This window comes from Salvelinus namaycush, chromosome 35 (genome assembly GCF_016432855.1).
Source record: "Salvelinus namaycush isolate Seneca chromosome 35, SaNama_1.0, whole genome shotgun sequence".
Classification (NCBI taxonomy): domain Eukaryota; kingdom Metazoa; phylum Chordata; class Actinopteri; order Salmoniformes; family Salmonidae; genus Salvelinus; species Salvelinus namaycush.
Window position 1 is genome coordinate 4,315,599 of NC_052341.1, and position 20,963 is coordinate 4,336,561.

General features: G+C 45.9%; 1 protein-coding gene across 1 annotated transcript in view; it reads right to left on the minus strand.

Annotated features, from left to right (window-relative positions):
• Positions 1–11,014, minus strand: part of LOC120029359 (ribosome-binding protein 1-like) — a 37,205-nt gene extending 26,191 nt beyond the window's left edge. The window contains exons 1-4 of the mRNA XM_038974589.1: positions 10,808–11,014; positions 4,094–4,222; positions 3,775–3,873; positions 2,408–3,026 (exon numbers count right to left, since the gene is read on the minus strand). Of these exons, the coding sequence (XP_038830517.1) occupies positions 2,408–3,026; positions 3,775–3,873; positions 4,094–4,195 (820 nt within the window). The 5' untranslated portion in view covers positions 4,196–4,222; positions 10,808–11,014. The remainder of the gene's footprint in view (positions 1–2,407; positions 3,027–3,774; positions 3,874–4,093; positions 4,223–10,807) is intronic.
• Between the last annotated feature and the right edge of the window lie 9,949 nt (positions 11,015–20,963).

Here is a 20,963-nt window from a genome sequence, read left to right on the forward strand (position 1 = left end):
ACTAAAGCAGGAAGTACCAGTGACTCGCTCAATACGGAAGTGGTCAGATGACGCAGATGCTACACTACAGGACTGTTTTGCTAGCACAGATTGGAATATGTTCCGGGAATCATCCAATGGCATTGAGGAATACACCACCTCATTGATGAAGCCGATGACGTCGTCCCCACAGTGACTGTACGTACACATCCCTACCAGAAGCCATGGATTACAGGCAACCTCCGCATCGAGCTAAAGGCTAGAGCTGCCGCTTTCAAGGAGCAGGAGACTAATTCGGACACTTAGAAGAAATCCCACTATGCCCTCCGACGAACCATAAAACAAGCAAAGCGTCAATACAGGAGTTACAAGAAGTTTTAAGATTGAATCCTACTACACCGGCTCTGACGCTCATCGGATGTGGCAGGGCTTGAAAACTATTACGGACTACAAAGGGAAACCCAGACGCAAGCTGCCCAGTGACGCGGGCCTACCAGACGAGCTAAATGCCTTTTATGCTCGATTCGAGGCAAGCAACACTGAAGCATGCAGGAGCGCACTAGCTGTTCTGGATGGCTGTGTGATAACGCTCTCGGTAGCCGATGTGAACAAAACCTTTAAACAGGTCAACATTCAAAGCCGCGGGGCCAGACGGATTACCAGGAAATGTACTCAAAGCATGCGCGGACCAACTGTCAAGTGTCTTCACTTAAATTTTCAACCTCTTCCTGACCGAGTCCGTAATACCTACATGTGCCCAAGGAAGCGAAGGTAACCGACCTAAATGATTACTGCCCCATGGCACTCACGTCGGTAGCCATTAAGTGCTTTGAAAGGCTGGTCAGGGCTCACAACAGCATTCCAGACACTCTAGACACACTCCAATTCGCATACCGCCCCAACAGATGACGCAATCTCAATCGCACTGCCACCGCACGGCAAGCGGTACCGGAGCGCCAAGTCTAGGACCAAAAGGCTCTTCAACAGCTTCTACCCCCAAGCCATAAGACTGCTGAACAATTCATAAAAATTGCTACCAGACAATTTACATTGACCCACGCCTCTTGTACACTTCTGCAACTCGCTGTTTGTTTGTTACCTATGCATAGTCACTTCGCCCCCACCACCATGTACAGATTACCTCAACTAGCCTGTACCCCCGCACCCTGACTCGGTACCGGTGCCCCCTGTATATAGCCTCGTTATTGTTATTCTTATTGTGTTACTTTTTATTCTTATTTTCTATTTTAGCCTACTTGGTAAATATTTTCCTCTTCTTGAACTGCACTGTTAGTTAAGGGCTTGTAAGTAAGCATTTCACAGTAAAGTCTACTTGCTGTATTCGGCACGTGTGGCAAATAAAGTTTGATTTCATCTGAAGGCTGTGGGTAAACTCCCAAACTCCCATGGCGGGGAACTGGGCAGCTGTCCCCCAGGCTGAGTGTTCGTTGGGGCAGAGTGGCACCAGACAGAGACAGCCCTCTGGAAACCAAAGAAACAGCCCTACTATCTGGGTTACTGAGAGGCTGTGTCAACTGACAAAGCGGACATTAAGATGAAACACTGGTGATACCCTGGTGTGGGGGTAAGTCTAGAAGGAAAAGCCCCATAGGAGGAGGACTACAGTAGTGTTTGTGTTATGGCTAAAGTACTTCCTGCCTAGACGCCCATGTTCAGCCGTTCAAACAATCAATCAAATAGATATCTTGTAACATCCTGTCTAGCCGTTATCACTGTATCCGTCTGACTGACTGTCCGTCCGTCCGTCCGTCCGTCACACAACATGACCCACAGAAGGAAGAATGGTATCTTGACATGTACAACTTACAGACAGAGCCTGAACAGACTAAACCATTTTACATGTTTTTTATTTAACCCTTATTTTTCCAGGTAAGTTGACTGAGAACACGTTCTCATTTACAGCAACGACCTGGGGAATAGTTACAGGGGAGAGGAGCGGGGATGAATGAGCCAATTGTACACTGGGGATGATTAGGTGACCGTGATGGTATGAGGGTTAGATTGGGAATTTAGCCAGGACAACGTGGTTGACCACCCCTCCTCTTACGATAAGTGCCATGGGATCTTTAATGACCTCAGAGAGTCAGGACACCCGTTTAACATCCCATCCGAAAGACAGACTAAACAATAAAAAATACAAAAATTACTATACATGTAGGCTTTAAACAAATTAGACTGCTCTAACCACCCAGTTTATAATCCTAGATAAGCACTAACAATTTAGAGTAAATAAATAATATTTAATTTCCAATCCATTCCAAAAATTAAGAAATATTTATCTTAATCCAATAGCCTACTAGTTAGAAATGGAACCTAAACATGCTGTATTATCAACAGTTGTGCTGCTCTAGTTATCGGACAAAATAACTAGGATGTAAAATGATTGAAAATAGGCAAACTTCCTTACCAGACTCTGTCTTCTTCTTGGAGGACGCCTTCTTCTTGGAAAGGTCATGTGCCTTTGTCTCCTGAGCCTTGGATGCAGTCCGCTGGGAGCCCACCGGGGGCACTGCCATCACAGGGACCTCCTTGGTGACAGCCTCCAGGACTGGGGCAGGCTTGGAGGGGGCCATGGGGGCTGCTGCGGTAGGGGCGAGCTTGGAGGGGGCTATGGGGGCTGCTGCGGCAGGGGCGGGCTTGGAGGGGGCCATGGGGGCTGCTGCGGCAGGGGCAGGCTTGGAAGGGGCTATGGGGGCTGCTGCGGCAGGGGCAGGCTTGGAGGGGGCAATGGGGGCTGGGGCAGGAGCAGCCAGGGCTGGCTCAACCTTAGCCATCATCTTCTTCTCTTTCTTCTTCTTTGGAGCAGGGGAGGCCTTTACAACGGGGGGAGCTGGAGCAGGGGTTGGTTCGGGAGCAGGGGTTGGTTCGGGAGCAGCGGTAGGGGTAGGTTCAGGGGCAGGTTCGGGGGCAGAAACGGGTTCTGGGGCTAGTTCAGGCTCGGCCACTGGGATATCCTCTAGTTCTAATTCTGGAAGCTTCCCATTAGGCTTGTGTTCCTTCTTACCCCGGTTCTTCTTCTCAGACGCCTTAATGATAATAAGAATACATTTAATTTAGAACATGTATTATACAATCACAATGTGCTACAGTATGTGTCCTCAAACACAGATGTTCATACCGTCATACCGTTTCTGTAGCATACGGTATTAGCGGAAGTGCACACAAGAGGCGCTACTTCTTTAAAAACAAAAAGTAGATCTTCATCCAGTAGGGGGTTGAATGTCTCTGCTGCGACCAAGAAGATTGATCTTGACATCTTCGCCAACTTAGCTAGCAAGTTAGCAAAACAAATACACAGCTGGAGTCCTGAGCTGGAGATCATTTATTTGACACATCATTAACTTATAGTTTTATAAGCAGTGGTGTAGCATGAACACCGGCAGCCACAACGAGGTGCTATTGACACTATTGAGTGGTTGGACTTCAGATCGGTGCGCAACAGTAATGTCATTGGAGCTGCCGAAAAGGCATTTTTGTTTGCTTCAACATTTTTTTTTTTTTATTTAGACCTTTTTTGGAAATATGTACTGGACGTAACGGGAGTAAATAAAAACAGACGCTCAGCGAAACTCAATATTTGGTGAGTAAAAAAATAACGTATTTTGACATTCTAACACTTGCAGAGCCGTGTAGTGGGAGTATGAATCGGCGCTTCCTGGGTGTTCGAGCAGGCATGTCATACTCCTCGTCGACGTCTCTAACACACAGATACTGGGGCAACACACACAGAGCTAGAGTAACATTTGGGTAGAGTTTCGTTTGATCTCGTCTTACCTTCTCCTTCTTCTTGTCCTTCTTGGTCAGCTGTCCCAGAGGCGCCGTCTTACCCAGCTCTCTGCGCTGCTTGGCCAGCGCCTCCTCATATGAGGTCTCCTTCATGGAGAAGGAGACAACATATAACAGTTCACATTTAGACATTATTACCCCAACAACATGGCTCAGTTGTTAGAGAATGGTGCTTGCAATGCATTGTGGGTTCCATTCCCGCTGGGACCACCCATACAAATAAATTATGCATGCATGAATAAGTCGCTTTGGATAAAAGCGTCTGCTAAAATGGCATACATTATTACATTAACAACAGTTAGGCTACCTTCATGGAGAAGGTGGAGACCAGAACGATACCGAGGGCTGAGATGACCATGAAGCCTCCAAATACCATGATGCCTAGCGTCTGAGGGTCATATAGATCCATGATGACCACTATGACAGGTTAGCTGTCCTGTTGGATGGATGGAGGAGAAAAACAGAATTGTATTTAACCTTTATTTAACCAGTGGCCTTGTGGTTAGTGTGTCCACCCTGAAATTGGAAGGTTGGGGGTTCGTTCTCTGGTCGAGTTATACCAAAGACTCTAAAAATAAATGTTTGCAAATCTATTACAAATATAAAACAGAAATACCTTATGTAAATAAGTATTCAGACCCTTTGCTACGAGACTCGAAATTGAGCTCAGGTGCAGCATCATGCTGTGGGTTTGTTTTTCAGCGGCAGGGACTGGGAGACTAGTCAGGATTTAGGGAAAGATGAACGGAGCGAAGTACAGAGAGATCCTTGATGAAAACCTGCTCCAGAGCGCTCAGGACCTCAGACTGGGGTAAAGGTTCACCTTTCAACAGGACAACGACCCTAAGCACACAGCCAAGACAATGCAGGAGTGGCTTCGGGACGAGTCTCTGAATGTCCTTGAGTGGCCCAGCCAGAGCCCGGACTTGAACCTGATCGAACATCTCTGGAGAGACCTGAAAATAGCTGTGCAGCGACGTTCCCCATCCAACCTGACAAGAGCTTGAGAGGATCTGCAGAGAAGAATGTTATAAACTCCCCAAATACAGGTGTGCCAAGCTTGTAGAGTAATACCCAAGACTCAAGGCTGTAATCACTGCCAAATGTGCTTCAACAAAGTACTGAGTAAAGGGTCTGAATACCTACAAATCAGCCAGGCTAGACAATCTGGTACAGGTACAACCCCAAATACGTAAACACGAGCACCCTCATAGAGATCATCCTAACCAACTTGCCCTCCAAATACACCTCTGCTGTCTTCAACCAAGATCTCAGCGATCACTGCCTCATTGCCTGCATCCATAATGGGTCTGCGGTCAAACGGCCACTCCTCATCACTGTCAAACACTCCCTAAAACACTTCAGCGAGCAGGCCTTTCTAATCAACCTGGCCCGGGTATCCTGGAAGGATATTGACCTCATCCCATCAGTAGAGGATGCCTGGTTATTCTTTAAAAAGTGCCTTCCTCAGCATCTTAAATAAGCATGCCCCATTCAAAAAAATGTTTTTAACCAGGAATAGATATAGCCCTTGGTTCACTCCAGACCTGACTGCCCTTGTCCGGCACAAAAAAAACATCCTGTGGCGTACTGCATTAGCATCAAATAACCCCCGTGATATGCAACTTTTCAGAGAAGTTGGGAACCAATACACACAAGCAGTTAGGAAAGCTAAGGCTAGCATTTTCAAACAGAAATTTGCATCCTGTAGCACAAACTCAAACAAGTTCTGGGACACTGTAAAGTCCATGGAGAATAAGAGCACCTCCTCCCAGCTGCCCACTCCACTGAGGCTAGGAAACACTGTCACCACCGATAAATCCACGATAATTGAGAATTTCAATAAGCATTTTTCTACAGCTGACCATACTTTCCACCTGGCTACCCCTACCCCGGTCAACTGCCCTGCACCCCCCACAGCAACTCACCCAAGCCTCCCCCATTTCTCCTGCACCCAAATCCAGATAGCTGATGTTATGAAAGTGCTGCAAAATCTGGACCCCTACAAATCAGCCGGGCTAGACAATCTGGACCCTCTTTCTAAAATGATCCGCCGCAATTGTTACAACCCCTATTACTAGCCTGTTCAACCTCTCTTTAGTATCGTCTGAGATTCCCATAGATTGGAAAGCTGCCACGGTCATCCCCCTCTTCAAAGGGGAGACAGTCTAGACCCAAACTGTTACAGACCTATATCTATCCTACCCTGCCTTTCCAAGGTCTTCGAATCTTCGACCATTTCGAATCTCACCGTACCTTCTCCGCTATGCAATCTGGTTTCCGAGCTGGTCATGGGTGCACCTCAGCCACGCTCAAGGTCCTAAATTATATCATAACCGCCATCGATAAGAGACAACACTATGCAGCTGTATTCACTGACCTGGCCAAGGCTTTCGACTCTGTCAATCACCACATTTTTATCGGCAGACTCAACAGCCTTGGTTTCTCAAATGACTGTCTCGCCTGGTTCACCAACTACTTCTCAGACATAGTTCAGTGTGTCAAATCGGAGGGCCTGTTGTCCGGACCTCTGGCAGTCTCTGGGGGTGCCACAGGGTTCAATTCTCGGGCCGACTCTTTTCTCTGTATACATCAATGATGTCGCTCTTGCTGCTGGTGATTCTCTGATCCACCTCTACGCAGACAACACCATTCTGTATACTTCTGGCCCTTCTTTGGACACTGTGTTAACTAACCTCCAGATGAGCTTCAATGCCATACAACTCTCCTTCCGTGGCCTCCAACTGCTAGTAAATGCAAGTAAAACTAAATGCATGCTTTTCAACCGATCGCTGCCCGCACCTACCCACCCGTCCAGCATCACTACTCCGGGCGGTTCTGACTTAGAATATGTGGACAACTACAAATACCTAGGTGTCTGGTTGGATTGGTTAGACAACTACAAATTGGATGCAGTCTATCACAGTGCCATCCATTTTGTCACCTTACTACCCACCACTGCGACCTGTACACTCTCGTTGGCTGGCCCTCGCTTCATATTCGTCGCCAAACCCACTGGCACCAGGTCATCTATAAGTTTTTGCTAGGTAAAGCCCCACCTTATCTCAGCTCACTGGTCGCCATAGCAGCACCCACCCATAGCACGCGCTCCAGCAGGTATATTTCACTGGTCACCCCCAAAGCCAATTCCTCCTTTGGTCGCCTTTCCTTCCAGTTCTCTGCTGCCAGTGACTGGAACGAATTGCAAAAAAAATAAAAATCACTGAAGCTGGAGACTCAAATCTCCCTCTCTAACTTTAAGCAGCAGCTGTCAGAGCAGCTCACAGATCACTGCACCTGTACATAGCCCATCTGTAAATAGCCCATCCAACTACCTCATTCCCCATACTGTTATTGTTCCTCCTCTGCTCCCCAGTATATCTACTTGCACATTCATCTTCTGCACATCCATCACTCCAGTGTTTAATTGCTAAATTGTAATTATTTCACCACTATGGGCTATTTATTGCCTTACCTCGCCTAATCTAATGCCTACCTAATTTGCACACACTGTATATAGACTTTTCTATGCTTGTTTATTCCATGTGTAACTCTGTGTTGTTTGTGTCGCACTGCTTTGCTTTATCTTGGCCAGGTGGCAGTTGTAAATGAGAACATGTTCTCGACTCGCCTACCTGGTTAAATAAAGGTGAAATAAATGTAAATGTGATCCGTTTTTTTATTTTTATACATTTGCTAAAATTTCTAAAAATCTGTTATTGCTTTGTCATTATGGGGTATTGTGTAGATTGATTAAATTAGTTTTTTCCCCCTCATCAATTTTAGAATAAGGCTGTAACGCAACAAACTGTGGAAAAAGTCAATGGGTCTGAATACTTTCCGAATTTAATAAGAGACTGGTAGCAGCAATTGTAGCATGAATGTCTTGCTACGTCTTGCTTGTCCTATGTTGCTATGTCTGTATGCTATGTCTTGTTCTATGTTGCTATTGTCTATATTGTAATTGTTTTTAATAACCTGCCCAGGGACTGCGGTTGAAAATTAGCCGGCTGGCTAAAACCGGCACTTTTACTGAAACGTTGATTAATGTGCACTGTCCCTGTAAAAATAAACTCAAACTCAACTCAATGTATGTGTGTGTGGATGTCTGTGTGGGTGAGTGCTAAGGTGCGGAGAATCAGAGCAGGTGGTCAGTCCAGTTCCAAGCGTTCAGCAGTCTTGATGGCTTGTGGGGGGGGGGGGGGGGGGGGGTGCTTTTGTCAAGGCACAGTCTGTGGTCTGCCCGTCAGGAAGTCCAGGGTCCAGTCAGAGGGTGTTGTCCAGACCTAAGGCTCTGAGCTTGGTGTCTAGCTTTGAGGGAACAATAGTGTTGAATGCTGAACTGTAGTCAATGAACAGCATTCTCACATAGGTGTTCCTCGTGTGAATAGCGATTGAAATAGCATATTCAATGGATCTGTTAGAGCGGTAGGCAAATTGAATTGGGTCCAGTGTGCCTATGATACTGGCCTTGATGTGGGCCATGACCAACCTTTTGAGGCACTTCATGATGACGGAGGTGAGCGCGATAGGGTGATAGTCAGTCCCTACCTTAAAGCAGGTGGGGGCTACAGCTTGAGACAGGGACAGGTTGAAGATGTTCAATAAGACACCCACCAGTTGATCAGCAAACACTGAGGACACGGCCAGGGATGCCATCTTGGCTGGCAGCTTTGTGAGTATTCACTAAAGACTATTCCTAACGTCAGCCTCGAAGAGGCTTTTGCATCCCTAAGGGATTTTCGGAGTTTGTACCTGCTTGCCTTGTATGCGTCGCACGCCACCAAGTCATCAGGTTTCATATTTGTACCGATATCTCCGTTGCTGCTTGTAGGCGGGGAGTATGACCAGAGAGATGTGATCTAATTGGCTGAAGTGGGGGATGGCTTTGTATGCGTTACCGATGTTTGTGATTCCGGGTGAGAATCCTCTCACCCGGAATCAGTCTTTATTGACCACGCTGGATTCTCTTGTGGGGCAGGATACACATTGGTGATATTTTGGGAAAATTTGTTTTAGACGGGCTTGGTTAAAGTCACCCGTGACAAAAAAAGTCTGATTCCGGGTGAGAGGATTCTTGCTGGCTAAATTGGTGTTTGCTTGTGGCGGTATGTACACAGCTGTGATAACACACGTGAATTCCCTCTGCATATAGTGGGGTGTGTATTTTAGCATTTAAAAAAATGCCAGGTCGAGTGAAAAGAAGCTTGCAATGTTTTCATCTTCGGTACACAAGGAGTTGTTTAATGAGGAAACATTAAACAACTATTACCAGAAACCGACGGTGGATCCATTTGGAATATGGAGAAGCCGTCTGGTTGAATAGCAGAGTCTAAATGTATTGTCCCAGTATCTGGGGTTCCCTACATACGAGGGCTACACGTCAATGACAAGTTATTACAGACAGCAAAATGATGAATAAACTAAACCCAGCTTGGCAAATTAAATGGATGAAGTATGCTTCATCCAAACTTAACATAGCCTTACTACTCAATGTTTTTATAGGCTGAAGTTATGGCTTGGTGGAATTAACCAGTTGACAAACTACACAAAGGGAAGAGTGAGTCAAGTTAAGAGCCTCTCCATTTGGATAGGAAGCAAGGTTACAGACAAAGCAAAAAGAGTGTGGGCCTCTAACTTGCACGTCATCCTTCAAAAACAGGCATGTAGAAAGGAAAGGCAACAAAGCTTTTGGTGCCACCTACCTCTGAAGAAAAGTATTTCATGCAGACTTGACTTGAGCAGGAGCTCACCAGCGCGGAGTACCAGCGCGGAGTACCAGCGCCATAAAAATGTTATACTGCTTGAGCTTCTGTTCCTTTTATAAAATATACTACATGTTCAAACGTATTGTGGAGCTCCTGCACCTAAATATAAACAGTACCGGCAGCCAAAATGAGTACCGGAAACTATTTCAGTCCACGTCAAGCACTGCATGCAGAGAAAAATGCAAACCTCACGCCTTGATCACACCGATAGTGAGCGCGATAAATATAACGCTGCATCATCTGGATATGTATGGAAAAAGTTCAACATTCACCTTCTGCTGCCATTTCTGTCAGGCAGTCTACGAATACGCAACAATGTGATAAATCCAAGGTATGCACCACACCGAACGCACTGCAACTGCTTCTGCAAAGTAAACGCAGCGTTGCATTGCAAATAAATGTACTTCTGGTGTACCAAAATGCAATGAGTGTCGGTGTGAACGAAGCGTCAGTCGTTACGGAAAACAATATATATTACTCCAACATCCCTTTCCATCCTTCCTACTCTCTCTGCCATCAGGATACTCCATCGGAAACGCGTCCATACCCTACAGTCCATTGAATGTCGTTTATGCAAATACCCATATTCACTAAATACCCATATTCACTAACAAGTGCTTGGCATATTGTCAACACCCCAACGCTCCGCCCAAGTCTGTCTGGACATTCCAAAGGGGTACTCTCCCTCCCTGGACCGAGCACTGACTAAGGGGGGGCTAGCTACCCCCCACCCTCTGACTCCCAGCTCTAAAAAAAAACATGACGCGGCATAATATTGTGAGAAATACTTATCAAATATTATGCATTCAGCAAGTATTGAAAATTGTTGTCATAAAACGCTGTGACCTAATTTCTCAATCTTTTGACATAGCATGTGAAATGGAAATGAGGAAGAGTCATCATTATGTGGAAATCGCAAGTAACGTTAGCTATAAAAAAAAAAAAAAAAAAAAAAAACTGTAAATTAACTTTAACTAGCGAACTAACGTTACATCACATCTCAGGAGTTGAGAATTAACGTTAACTAGGTTGTTATAACACGCTAGCTGGCTTGCTAGTTAGTCTCATAGCTAGTTAAGTCAGTTTATATCTACTACAGTATTGTTACAAAATTGCTCAACTGTCTGCTGCGGTCTGATAACAATCACAAGCCAGCTAACTAACTAGGTTTTAAAAAAGCTAACGTTACAGTCATCATTAGTCAGCTAAATGACCTAGTAATTCGGACTTCCAGAGGTCTTCAGAATTCCTACCTTTTTTTAAATATATATCTGCTGATGTAACTACACCACTTTTGGAGGCGGTTGAAGAAGTTCGGATTTTGTTGTGGAATTTCCTTCAATCTGGCGATAAATATGCTGCTATTTCCGCAAATTCTCTTTCTCAGTCAATCCGTCTGGGATTCCTATTTATTTCAATTGAGTCGTGGCACTTTGAGCTGGCGAGACGCCGGAGAACGGGCCAGTTTTATGCGCTGGGCTCATGTCCCACATAGGTATTCCACAAGATCCCTAATTGGCTAGAATGTACTCAATCATGTAACCAAAAAAATGTCACCGGAATTTTATTGTGGACTGTGCTTCTGGGAGTTGTAGTTTAAATAGCAGTTAAATTGGCATGGTTTACGCAGTCAAAACTCGTTCTTAAAACTACAACAGATGTGGCGGGTAGACCCACTGGCGAGAATGTAGGAATCGTCATCACTGATTATATTCACACCCCTTTGTGGACGCAACTGAAATCGAAAAATGTCAAGGCACGTCTGTTTCAAGATCTCCGGAGGTGTAGAATTGCTCTGCGACAAAGAATAGAATGGAGAAATCAAAGTCAGATATTGAATTCTAATGGAGAATAGGAATATAAAACAGTCCTATGTCTGGTCAGATTAAGTAATTTTGAAGTGGTGAATAGATTAGAAAACGTTATTTTCCCAAGAGGGACCGGGTGTGTTGCCAATGATAACCCCCATTCCTGATTCCAGCAGTGGTGTAAATTATTGAAGTAAAAATACTTGAAAGTACTTCTTAAGTATTTTTGGGGGGGTATCTGTACTTTACTATTTATATTTTAGACAACTTTTACTTTCACGCAAATCAAATGTTATTGGTCACATACACATGGTTAGCAGATGTTAATGCGAGTGTAGCGAAATGCTTGTGCTTCTAGTTCCTACAGTGCAGTAATATCTAACAAGTAATCTAACAATTCTCCAACAACTACCTAATACACACAAATCTAAAGGGGTGAATGAGAATATGTACTTATAAATATATGGATGAGCGATGGCCGAGCAGGATAGGCAAGGTGCAATAGATGGTCTAAAATACATACAGTTGAAGTCGGAAGTTTACATACACTTAGGTTGGAGTCATTAAAACTCGTTTTTCAAACACTCCACAAATTTCTTGTTAACAAACTTTAGTTTTGGCAAGTCGGTTAGGACATCTACTTTGTGCATGACACAAGTCATTTTTCCAACAATTGTTTACAGACAGATTATTTCACTTATAATTCACTGTATCACAATTCCAGTGGGTCAGAAGTTTACATACACTAAGTTGACTGCATTTAAACAGCTTGGAAAATTCCAGAAAATTATGTCATGGCTTTAGAAGCTTCTGATAGGCTAATTGACATCATATGAGTCAATTGGAAGTGTACCTGTGGATGTATTTCAAGGCCTACCTTCAAACTCAGTGCCTCTTTGCTTGACATCATGGGAAAATCAAAAGAAATCAGCCAAGACCTCAGAAAAGAATTGTAGACCTCCACAAGTCTGGTTCATCCTTGGGAGCAATTTCCAAACGCCTGAATGTACCACGTTCATCTGTACAAACAATAGTACGCAAGTATAAACACCATGGGACCACGCAGCCGTCATATCGCTCAGGAAGGAGACGCATTCTGTCTCCTAGAGATGAACATACTTTGTTGCGAAAAGTGCAAATCAATCCCAGAACAACAGCAAAGGACCTTGTGAAGATGCTGGAGGAAACAGGTACAAAAGTATCTATATCCACAGTAAAACAAGTCCTAAATCGACATAACCGGAAAGGCCGTTCAGCAAGGAAGAAGCCACTGCTCTAAAACCGCCATAAAAAAGCCAGACTACGGTTTGCAACAGCACATGGGGACAAAGATCAGACTTTTTGGAGAAATGTCCTCTGGTCTGATGAAACAAAAATAGAACTGTTTGGCCATAATGACCATCGTTATGTTTGGAGGAAAAAGGGGACGCTTGCAAGCCAAAGAACACCATCCCAACCTTGAAGCACGGGGGTGGCAGCATCATGTTGTGGGGGTGCTTTGCTGCAGGAGGGACTGGTGCACTTCACATAATAGATGGCATCATGAGGCAGGAAAATTATGTGGATATATTGAAACAACATCTCAAGACGTCAGTCAGGAAGTTAAAGCTTGGTCGCAAATCGGTCTTCCAAATGGACAATGACCCCAAAGCATACTTCCAAAGTTGTGGCAAAATGGCTTAAGGACAACAAAGTCAAGGTATTGGAGAGGCCAACACAAAGCCCTGACCTCAATCCCATAGAACATTTGTGGGCAGAACTGAAAAAGCGTGTGTGTGCTAGAAAACTACAAACCTGACTCAGTTACACCAGCTCTGTCAGGAGGATTGGGCCAAAATTCACCCAACTTATTGTGGGAAGCTTGTGTAAGTCTACCCGAAACATTTGACCCAAGTTAAACAATTTAAAGGCAATGCTACCAAAAATTGAGTGTATGTAAACTTCTGACCCACTGGGAATGTGATGAAAGAAATAAAAGCTGAAATAAATCATTTTCTCTACTATTATTCTGACATTTCACATTATTAAAATAAAGTGGTGATCCTAACTGACCTAAGACAGGGATTTTTTTACTAGGATTAAATGTCAGGAATTGTGAAAAACTGAGTTTAAATGTAATTGGCTAAGGGCGTATGTAAATTTCCGACTTCAACTGTATATATGATATGAGTAATGTAAGATATGTAAATATTACATCGCCCTTCTGGATGGTAGCAGTGTGAACAGGCAGTGGCTCGCGTGGTTGTTGTCCTTGATGATCTTTTCGGCCTTCCTGTGACATCGGTTGCTATAGGTGTCATGGAGGGCAGGTAGTTGGCCCCCGGTGATGCGTTGTGCAGACCGCACCATACTCTGGAGCGCCTTGCGGTTGAGGGCGGTGCAGGTGCTGTACCAGGCGGTGATACAGCCCGACAGGATGCTCTCTATTGTGCATCTGTAAAAGTTTGTCAGGGTTTTGGGTGACAAGCCAAATTTCTTCAGCCTCCTGAGGTTTAACAGGCACTGTTGCGCCTTCTTCACCACACTGTCTGTGTGGGTTGGCCATTTCAGTTTGTCTGTGCGCCAAGGAACTTAAAACTTTCCACCTTCTCCACTGCTGTCCCTTCGATGTGGATAGGGGGGGGGGGGGAGGGGGGGGTGCTCCCTCTGCTGTTTCCTGAAGGCCACAATCGTCTCCTTTGTTTTGTTGACATTGAGTGAGAGGTGGTTTTCCTGACACCACACTCCTATTGCCCTCACCTCCTCCCTGTAGGCTGTCTCGTCGTTGTTGGTAGTCCCAGCCCACTACTGTTGTGTCGTGTGCAAACTCGAGGATTGAGTTGGAGGCGTGCACGGCCACGCAGTCGTGGGTGAAAAGGGAGTACAGGAGGGGGCTGAGCACGCACCCTTGTGGGGCCCCAGTGTTGAGGGTCAGCAAAGTGGAGAAGTTGTTCCTTCATCCACCTGGGGGCAGTCCGTCAGAAAGTCCAGAACCCAATTGCACAGGGCGGGGTTGAGACCCGATGCCTCCATCTTGATGATGAGTTTGGAGGGTAGTATGGTGTTGAATGCTGAGCTTTAGTCAGTCAATGAAAGCATTCTTACATAGGTATTCCTCTTGTCCAGATGGGATAGGGAAGTGTGCAGTGTGGTGGCGATTGCATCCTCTGTGGACCTGTTGGGGCGGTATGCAAACTGAGGTGGGTCTAGGGTGGCCGATACGGTGGAGGTGATATGATCCTTAGACAGTCTCTCATAGCACTTCATGATGACAGAAGTGAATGCTACGGGGCAGTAGTCATTTAGTTCAGTTATCTTTGCCTTCTTGTGCACAGGAACAATGGTGGCCATCTTGAAGCATGCTGAGACAGCAGACTGGGATAGGGAGCGATTGAATGTCTGTAAACACACCAGCCTGCTGGTCTGCGCATGCTCTGAGGACGCGGCTAGGGATGCCGTCTGGGCCAGCAGCCTTGCGAGGGTTAACACATTTAAATGTTTTACTCACGTTGGCCACAGAGAGGGTGGGGCGCAGTCGTTGTTAGCGGGTCGCGACGGTGGCACTCTATTATCCTCAAAGCGGGCAAAGAAGGTGTTTTTAGTTTGTATTGAAGCGTGATGTCGGTGTCCGTGGCGTGGCTGGTTCTCTTTTTGTATTCTGTGATTTCCTGTAGACCCTGCTACATACGTCTCGTGTCTGAGCCGTTGAATTGCAACTCAACTTTGTCCCTGTACCGGCATTTCACTTGGTTTGATTGTCTTGCGGAGGGAATAACTACACTGTTTATATTAAGCCATATTCCCAGATCTCTTTCCATGGTTAAATGCGGTGGTTCGCGCTTTCAGTTTTGCATGAATGCCGCCATCCATCCACGGTTTCTGGTTAGGGTAGATTTTAATACTACATTCCACTACATTAATACTACATTCATACTACATTCCACTACATTAATACTGCATTCCACTACATTCCTAAAGAAAATAACATACTTTTTACTCCATACATTTTCCCTCACAACCAAAAGTATTGGTTACATTTTGAATGTTTAGCAGACAGTAAAATGGTTCAATTCACACTCTTATCAAGAGAACATCCCTGGTCGTCCCTACTGCCTCTGATCTGGCTGTCACGCCCTGACCTTAAAGATCCTTTTTTTGTCTCTATTTGGTTTGGTCAGGGTGTGATTTGGGGTGGGTATTCTATGTTCTTTAGTTCTATTATTTGTATTTCTATGTTTTGGCCGGGTAGGGTTCTCAATCAGGGACAGCTGTCTATCGTTGTCTCTGATTGAGAACCATACTTAGGTATCCCTTTTTCCCACCTGTCTTTGTGGGAAGTTAACTTTGTTTGTGGCACATAGCCCTTTAGCTTCATGGTTGTTTTGGATTGTTTATTGTTTTTGTCGGCGTCATAATAAATAAAGGAATATGTACGCTCACCACGCTGTACCTTGGTCTACTTCTATTGACGGCCGTGACACTGGCATACTTCCTAAACATAAATGCTTCGTTTGTAAATTATGTCTGAGTGTTAGAGTGTGCCCCTGGCAATCCATAATATTTAAAAAAAATATATATCATGCCGTCTGATTTGCCTAATATAAGGAATGTGAAATTATTTATACTATTACTTTTACTTTGAATACTTAAGTATATTTTAGCAATTACATTTACTTTTTATACTTAAGTATATTTAAAACCTAATACTTTTAGACTTTCACTAAAGTTGTATTTTACTGTGTGACTTTCACTTTTACTTGAGTTGTTTTCAAATAAAGTATCTTTACTTTTACTCAAGTATGACAATTGTGTACTTTTTCCACCACTGATTTCCAGGCAACCATCTGAATAGGAACTGAAAACCTTGACAACTTGTCTTTCATCTGTCATGCTGAGGTAGAGAAAATAGGCTACACAAGAAGGGACCATCAATCAATCAAATGTATTAAATAAAGGCGTTGTCACAAAGTGCTTTACAGACACCCAGCTTAAAATCCAAAAGAGCAAGCAACGCAGAGGCAAAAGCACATCCTACTTTGTCAACAGGGGTCCGGGACATGCTAGCACGACCGGTGAAAACAGGTCAGGGGTCCGGGACATGCTAGCACGACCGGTGAAAACAGGTCAGTGGTCCGAGACATGCTAGCACGACCGGTGAAAACAGGTCAGTGGTCCGAGACATGCTAGCACGACCGGTGAAAACAGGTCAGTGGTCCGGGACATGCTAGCACGACCGGTGAAAACAGGTCAGTGGTCCGGGACATGCTAGCACGACCGGTGAAAACAGGTCAGTGGTCCGGGACATGCTAGCACGACCGGTGAAAACAGGTCAGTGGTCCGTGACATCATGCTGGTGCGACCGGTGAAATCATCTCAGGGGTCCGGGACATTTTTTTATTTATCTAGGCAAGTCAGTTAAGAACAAATTCTTATTTTCAATGACGGCCTAGGAACAGTGGGTTAACTGCCTTGTTCAGGGGCAGAATTACATAGTTTTACCTTGTTAGCTCGGGGATTCGATCTCGCAAACTTTCAGTTACTGGCCCAACGCTCTAACCACTAGGCTACCCGCCGACATGCTAGCACGACCGGTGAAAACAGGTCAGTGGTCCGGGACATGCTAGCACGACCGGTGAAAACAGGTCAGTGGTCCGGGACATGCTAGCACGACCGGTGAAAACAGGTCAGTGGTCCGTGACATCATGCTGGTGCGACCGGTGAAATCATCTCAGGGGTCCGGGACATTTTTTTATTTATCTAGGCAAGTCAGTTAAGAACAAATTCTTATTTTCAATGACGGCCTAGGAACAGTGGGTTAACTGCCTTGTTCAGGGGCAGAATTACATAGTTTTACCTTGTTAGCTCGGGGATTCGATCTCGCAAACTTTCAGTTACTGGCCCAACGCTCTAACCACTAGGCTACCCGCCGACATGCTAGCACGATCGGTGAAATTAGGTCAGGGAAGGGACCATCAATCAATATGGGGACAGGAACAGCCAGGAATCATAAGGCCAGGTTGGGAACAGGAACAGCCAGAAATCATCAGACCAGGTTGTCAGCGCTAGTGAGTTCTGTAAAAATGCACATATTCGAAGAGTCCGTAATTTGTTTTCTAATGATTATGATCTTTTCATTGAACAAGTTCAATGTAACAATTTGATCACAATTTTTACGTCAGAGCGCCTTCCACATACCTCAAGCTACCTTGAGAGGAACGTACATCTACCTCAACAAGGACTATCCCGAAGCTGTGTGCCAGAAGAGGAAAGAATTTATCCCAGCCATGAAAGCTGCCAGAGTGCTTGGGGACATTGCTTATGTAACGTGTATGCTGGGAGTCGGGAAGCAAGTTCATGGAGTGCAAATTGAATAATAAATAGAACATAATACAAAAAGAAGAAACACGAAAAGCGTACAGACTTGAAACACAGAGTTTCAGAGGGAAAGAACCAAAGGGAGTGATAGTTATAGGGAAGGTAATCAGGAAGGTGATGGAGTCCAGGTGAGTCTCATGAGGCGCTGGTGTGCGTAACGATGGTGACAGGTGTGCGTAATAATAAGCAGACTGGCGACCTCGAGCGCCGGAGACAGTACACCCTCCCTGAAGCACGGCCCCAGCCGCAGGACACCGATCAGAGGGATGGTCCCGGGGACCAGACCGATCGCTTCTGCTGAGGTGCGGGAGCCTGACAAGCCGGTTGAGGCATGGGAGCCTGACGATCCAACCGAGTCTTGTGAACCTGTCAAGCTAGCTGAGGCATGGGAGCCTGACGAGCTAGCCGAGGCATCCTCGGTAGCCTTGGCCACAGATGCTTGACGGACCAACCAAGTCTTGTAACCTCGACGAGCCGGCTGTGGCATGGAAGCCCAACGAGCCGGCTGAGGCATCCCCAGTAGCGAAACACAGACGTCACCTACAAAACAAAAAACAACTCCATGATGCTCCCCTTTGGTGAGGCGTTATTCTGTAACACGTACGCTGGGAGTTGGGAAGCAAGTTCAGGGAGTGAAAATGTAATAATAAATAGAACAAGGACCACGAAAAGCGCACAAACAAGAAACACGAAAAGCACACAGACATGAAACACATAAACAGAGTCAATGACACCTAGGGCGCCCTGCTCCCGCTCATCCCCCCCTGGCGCTCGAGGGCACCAGGCGCCCTGCTCCCGCTCATCCCCCCCTGGCGCTCGAGGGCACCAGGCGCCCTGCTCCCGTTCATCCCCCCCTGGCGCTCGAGGGCACCAGGCGCCCTGCTCCCGCTCATCCCCCCCTGGCGCTCGAGGGCACCAGGCTCCCTCTTCTCACTCCTCCCCCCTGGCGCTCAAGGGCGCCCTGCTCCCGCTCATCCCCCCGGCGCTCAAGGGCACCAGGCTCCCACTCTTCCCCACTGGTGCTCAAGGGCACCAGGCTCCCTGCTCCCACTCTTCCCCCCTGGCGCTCGAGGGCGCCCTGCTCCCGCTCATCCCCCCCGGCGCTCGAGGGCACCAGGCTCCCTGCTCACGCTCATCCCCCCGGCGCTCGAGGGCACCAGGCTCCCTGCTCCCGCTCATCCCCCCCGGCACTCGAGGGCACCAGGCTCCCCGCTCCCGCTCATCCCCCCCCGGCGCTCGAGGGCACCAGGCTCCCTGCTCCCACTCTTCCCCCAGGAGGAAAAAAAAGAACTGAAAAAAATGTGCCCTCACCTCACCTTCTTTGTGAGTCTGGCCAGAAGACTTCATCCACTTCACATGCGATGTTGTCTTGAGCTAGGCAGCGTGGGAAGTATCGCCTGGAGTACCATATCCAGGCCTGGCATGACCCCTGATCCATGTCTCCACAAGCCTCCTCCATTGCCTGTAGAAGAGGTATGCGTTGGTGGGACTGGCGATCATACACCTTCCAACACCATGCAGAGATGAATTCTTCAATAGGACTCAAGAACGGAGAGTATGGGGGAGATTGAGTGTGATGAGAAGTGGGTGACCTATGAACCAATTGCAGACCACAACAGCCTGGTGGAAACTACTCTGGCCCCTGGTCATTAGGGATTAGTCTGTTGTGGAGGGTGTCCAGAAATGTGATAATGTGTGCAGTGGCTCTATGGGCCTAGGATTGCATGATGGTGAAGGACGCCGTTTTGACTAATAGCTGCACACATTGTTATGTTGCCACCAAGTTGTCCCGGGACGTTGATGATGGCACGGTGTCCATCGATCAGGGGTCATGATATTTCTGCCGCGGCCCCTTGTTTTTGCCAGGTTGAAAACGACCTCGTCCACATATATTAGCTCATGATGCACTGCATCTGCTTCTAGCTCCATGACTCTCTGAAAGAGACAAGACAATGTAGCACAGTAGGAAAAGACAGGGATCAGTCAATATGATGTAGTACCATACACTTCCAGATCCAGTACCAATGATAGGATAGTATAGCTTACCTGCACATATTCATATCTCAGTTGTTTTACACAGTCTGAGTTTCTTTCGAAGGGGACTCTGTACAGCTGCTTCATCCTAATTCTATTGCGTTTCAGTAGACGAGACCGTGCAGAGAGACTCACTCTGTTGACGTTTTGGAATATGGTGTTATCTACCATTTTGTGGTCCTGCAGTTCTCTGAGTCTGATGCAGTTATTTGCATTGACCATATTTACAATGTGGGTCTCCTGCTCTGAGGTGAACAGTCGACCTCTTCCACCAGATACTGGTTTTCTTGCAGTTGTGTAAAAACATTTGAATGGTTTCAGTGATCCTTCTCATTATGAACGTACAGTGAATATAACTGTACCAGTAAGACTACAGCACTTAGTTACTTACCGGTTCTCATTTTGAAATATTCGGATGATACCTGCAACAGTATAGCTGCTCAGATTTGGTTGAACCCGTTGCCCAGCCTCCCTCATGCTCATCCCATCATTGACAACATGGTCAACCACAGTCACTGTGATTTCATCACTTATTGTGTTCCTGACTCCCCTTCCTCTTCCTCTTCCCCGTCCTACTTCACCTCTTCCTTCTCCTCCTTGTCCTCCACCTCTTACTTCTTCACCTCCTCATCCTCCTCTTCCCCTTCCTACTTCCTCCTCCTCTTATTTCTTCACCTCCTCGTCCTCCTGTAGTTCTCACCCCTCTTACTCTGTTCAATATTGGCCTCCATTGTTGTTCAAACCAAATGGTTACCTGTGGCCTATTTATAGTGCTGAAGCTCTGATTTGTAACTGAACTCAGTATCTAAAAGTGTTTTTACATGAGTCAATGTGGAAAGGCAATTGGCGAAATAGTGTAGCAACGTAGAGACCAATGTTCCCAGTTTTGCCACAAGTGTGATATAAAATTACAACCTGAGTGTAAAGTAGAGAATGTGCATTCAGTTTGGCAACACTTGGTAAATGCATTGGCTACAAGTCTTAATGGTTTCAGAGATTGTGCTTCAATAATCACTATTAGTGTTTCAGCATTCAGAAAAAAAACTGTAATCAGCACAACAGTTTTCAGCTGTGCTAACATAATTGCAAAAGGGTTTTCTAATGATCAATTAGCCTTTTAAAATGATAAACTTGGATTAGCTAACACAATGTGCCATTGGAACACAGGAGTGATGGTTGCTGATAATGGGCCTCTGTACGCCTATGTAGATAT